General features: G+C 47.4%; 1 protein-coding gene across 3 annotated transcripts; it reads left to right on the top strand.

The window, feature by feature from the left end:
• The first annotated feature begins 1,942 nt into the window (after positions 1-1,942).
• Positions 1,943-4,324, top strand: LOC112292752 (uncharacterized). Of its 3 annotated transcripts, none has more exons than XM_024541551.3 (3): positions 1,943-2,001; positions 2,403-3,462; positions 3,613-4,324. In XM_024541551.3, the coding sequence occupies exons 2-3, from the start codon at positions 2,510-2,512 to the stop codon at positions 4,073-4,075; spliced, it is 1,416 nt and encodes a 471-aa protein (XP_024397319.1). In that variant the 5' UTR covers positions 1,943-2,001; positions 2,403-2,509; the 3' UTR covers positions 4,076-4,324. The 3 variants fall into 3 exon arrangements, with proteins under 3 accessions (XP_024397319.1, XP_024397318.1, XP_024397320.1); XM_024541550.3 differs by having other exon boundaries at positions 1,943-2,005; XM_024541552.3 differs by having other exon boundaries at positions 1,943-2,033.
• The last annotated feature ends 315 nt before the right edge of the window (positions 4,325-4,639 follow it).

Genomic DNA, 4,639 nt, shown 5'->3' with positions numbered 1-4,639 from the left:
CTTGGGTGTGTGTATAGACATAATGGGTGTGTGTATGGCAACTTAGGGTGTGTTTGTAACTTCAACCATATATATATATATATATATATATGAATGTAGCTTAATACTTTGAATATTATAATACAAGTTATTAATTCTTTGTCCATGGTGTTATTATTTTATTTGAACATTGTCATGACACTTGTTTACAATCCATATTCTTAATCTTTGTTCTTTACCATGTTCTTCCAAATCAAGAGCTTCCATTGGATAAAGCTTGAATTAGCATTGCTTCAAGTAATACAAGCAATGAATCTTGCAAATGTATTGAAGAGGAAGTAAATTACAAAAGATGTGATGCAGATGATCCTTTATAGAAATATAAATAATGCATCTAAACTTACATAACATACCAAAATCAAAATTTTATAAATTTCTGTTGGTTTTTGTATCTACATATATGTGCATAGAGAGAGAGATGTAGATATATATCAAAAGTGAGTATGTGGAAGTTGCAGGTCTTTTGGATTTGACTCCCAGAAAGACCATACAAACGTCAATTATTTTGCTTCTGCATTGGAGCACAATAATTTCCAACTTGTTGATGAGTTTGCAAGCATGAGGACCTTGAGATCTCTGAGGAGTAGAGCACCGGTGAATCATTTTTTTTTTGCATTTCACTTTCCGCAGAATTCTTCTCAGAACCACACGAGCAAAATATTTGCTGACCGGGTAGGAAACACATGCAGCACAGCAATCCACCGCAACGTTCCGATCCATCACTGAATGATGTTCGAGATCTCGGCACCGAGGAGTAATACATCGTGTCTATGCCTCCCAGACGCCAACGAAATGGTTTCCCGGGGTATGCAAGGAAGCATCCCACGGTCTGCTTCTCATCAACACGCACGATGCCCGAATACGCTTTTGAAATTCGGAAAGGTTCATCACCGTGGCATGATTTTTCAACTACTGCAATCGATTGTTGCTTCCGCGTCAGGGGAAAAGGTGTTGCTGCCCAGGACGATAGAAGATATGTGGACCGTGCACACGGACTCTCTCAGATGCGCCTCTTTGGTCTTATTCCACCGCTCATGACGAGCGATGATTCTCTGCACATGCTCACTTTGTGCATGCAATGCTTGCCATGGCCGCTGTGGTAGCATCTCATCATCAACAGAGGTTTTTTGCTTACCAGGCTGCTCACGAGCTAACGTTTCCAACTTATCAGTTACAGCACTGTCTGTTACAGAGACTGGCCTGTTCTTTGTGGGATGTCGACTCATCTACAAAAAAAAATTAGTGTCTGCGGTGCGTCTTAAATCTTCTAAGAAGGCGGTTGACAGAGAATCTAGTCGAAGCTTGAGTATTATAACTTAGACCTCCGTGCAAGCGAATCCATGTGCGATTCGTGGCCGTTCCATGGGACTCTCGCGACAGAAGGAACCAGGATGGTGCTTATTTTTTAAATATTTTTCTGCTCATGAAGAAAGCGAGGTCTCCCAGGTTAGCCAGCGACGCAACTTTGAGTGTAGTCAGCACGCGTAATAATGCGGTATCCAGAGGGATGATGCGTCGCGCTGTGAGGCGGTGGGAGGGTGGCCCCTGATCTTCAGTGCAAGACTTTAGAATACTAAACGCCTATCTTACGTAACGGGTATCCATCCAGCCCAACTGTGCTGGTCAGGTCACAAAAACTATTTCTTACTTAAGGCTACGAAACATTGAATATTATACTTCATAGCTTGGACTTGATAATAGTGAACCCTCTGCTAGGTCAGCGACGACAGACGTACACTTGCAGCCTTCGGAAGCTTGGTAAGCAGAGAGAGAGGAGTGAAGCCAGAGCAAAGCGCCGGGGTTGTCGGAAAAGCTGGAAAGCACCCTCACGAGCTCGATATGAATTACAACTGAGCCCACTATAAAATTTACTATCTCCAGACCAGTGCTCACCACATTCTCTAGCAGCATTTCAGGAGCGCGACTATCCTTCCCCGCGATCAAGCGCTCACTTCATCACTGGCAGGTTTCGATTGCAATCCTTTTTGTGCAGGGTAACAATTTTGATAAGATTGTCACGCACTTGAAATCTCTACTTAGCGGCTTTTAACGAAAGTTGGGAGGAGGGAAGCCATGAGAATTGAGACTGGAATGCGGACTGGATGCATCTGGAAGGAATCCATCATCATGTTTACTCAGCTAACCTCGAAATCAGTCAATTTTTAGCGGATTTGATGGTCCCAGTCGACTTCCGGGATACGTAGAACCATAGCCTAGACGTCGGTATGAGGGTGTAATTACAGAATCTAGTGGAAGTCGGTGAAGAGGGTTGCTGCATGTGTGATATGAATTAATGCAAAAATGAAAGTGAGTCCGAACAAACTGTTGCTAAGGTTTTGTAGTGAATTGAAATTGAAATGCAGAGAAGGGAGAACACCTGGAACGGAGGATCACACACGAAAGAGAACTGCCTGGCATGCGAGTTTGATGCTGTAGAGTTGGAACTTGCGATAGCTAGATTTCTATAACCATGACAAAGCCAACTGTTATTGCATCGTACGAGGAGCGCTGCCTAGTGGCTCCTTCTCCGGAGGTGCGGCAGCAGCTTCTGGAGCGGTACGAGCAGATCAAGAACAGTCTTGCACCGGAGGCTTCCATCCTGCGCCAGGTTCTGCGCCCCGTCGAGAGGCGCCCCGCGGGATTCAACGATGGCGTGGTGCGACCCCCGAGCACCTTCAGTCCCGGCACCCCCCTACGAGCTCAGCTCGCGGAACGAGCACCCCTGCGGGGCGCTGTGAACGTTGCGGTGATCATGGTAGACTTTTCGGACAAAAAGTTCTCTTCAAGTCAGACGAAGGATCACTTCGAGAAGCTGTGGTTCGAGGAAAACACCAACAGTGTGAAAGATTACTACCGCGACGTTTCCAACGGCGCTGTGAGCATCCAGGGTGAGGTTGTGGGGCCACTGCGCATGCCCCGGCCCATTTCCTACTATGCCAACGGGCAGAATGGGCTGAGCGATCGAACTCCAAATGCGCAGGTCATGGCACGAGATGCTGCAGTCCTCGCAAATAAAAATATAGACTTCTCGAAATACGACAACGACAAAGATGGCTACGTCGATGCATTCGTGATCATTCACGCGGGAAGCGGCGCGGAGAGGACGAGCCAGCCGAACGACATCTGGTCTCACAAGTGGGTAATCAACCAAGGGGCTTACCAAGCCGACGGCACGCAGATCTACTCCTATCTTACCGTCCCAGGGGATTGCAAGCTCGGAGTGTGTGCACACGAGCTGGGCCACCTCGCATTCGGGTGGCCAGATCTGTATGACGCTGATTATACCTCGTCGGGAATCGGCGACTGGTGCCTCATGGCCGCCGGGAGCTACAACGGCAACGAGAACAATCCTTCGGTGCCGTGCGCGTGGTGCAAAGTGGACCAAGGGTGGGTGGAGGTTATCACGCCCACAGAAACGCAGAAGTAAGATTGCTCCCTCATGACCTTCCTTCCATCCGGTACCAGAATACATTTAAAGAATTGTGCTTAGCCAGCAACTGACAGGGAAAGAGACCTGTAACATTATGTCTGTGTACGTTGATGGGGTTGAGGTGTTGGATTGCGCTGTTTCAGAATATCTCTCCCCGATGTGAAGGACGAGCACAAGGTGCTGAAGTTATGGAAAAACGGCGCCCCGCAGAGCGAGTACTTCCTAGTGGAGAACCGCCAGTTGAAAGGGCGCGACAAGGATCTGCCCGCGGGAGGCTTACTGGTGTGGCACATCGACGATTCGGTAGAGGACAACACGAACGAAGCGAGAGGCTACAAGGTGGCGCTGCTTCAGAGCGACGGCGAGAGGGATCTGGAGCGGAACGAGAACCGTGGCGACAGCGGGGACCCATTCCCGGGGCAGAAGAACAACAGGCGCATCACCCCCACTAGCAATCCGTCCACCAAGGCCAACAACGGCGCCGCGACCGACGTGTCCATCACCGACATCAGCACCCCTGCCGATGTCATGACGTTCACGGTTAGTGTCAGCGAGCAGAGCGCGAGCGCTCAGCTCGCAGGCAAAATCCATCTGAGTACCCACTAGAACCAGCGCTACTCGATCAGTCCACGTTTCCCCCAACGCGAGATCTGTTTGCAGAGTGATAAGGATCACACGCAACCACTGAATGCATCAATAACATGGAGAATCGAAAGGGGGCGCCGAATCGCGAGGATTGCCTCACCATCCCCTCTTTCTTTTCAATAATATGTGACTTACCCTTCGAAACGATGATCAATGCAGTAGTACTGCTGGAAAATTTTACTCGGGAAATAAAAAGTCTGATTTCTGTGACATTTGTTGTCGTTCCTTCTGTTCGGTGAGTGAGTGGTGATTCAAATATAAATGGATGTAATGGGACAATGTTTTTAAGATGGAGTGTGCAAGGGATTTGTGCTCAAGTATTAAAAGTTGCAAGGAAACATAGTTCGAGTGTAATTCTTTGAATGTGTATGTGTACATTTGCGGCGTGTATAAATATATGCACACAAAGTAACATGTAGTAGTAAAAGCTTGTGCCACTACGCAAAGAGATAGTTCAAATCAATTCTTCTTAATGTTTTTCTCTTAAAATTGTAAGCTTTATCGAAAATGCTCTTTGTTTATATA

Source organism: Physcomitrium patens, chromosome 15, assembly GCF_059467195.1.
Source record: "Physcomitrium patens ecotype Gransden chromosome 15, ASM5946719v1, whole genome shotgun sequence".
Taxonomy (NCBI): Eukaryota; Viridiplantae; Streptophyta; class Bryopsida; order Funariales; family Funariaceae; genus Physcomitrium; species Physcomitrium patens.
This window is presented reverse-complemented; position numbering and strand designations above follow the sequence as displayed.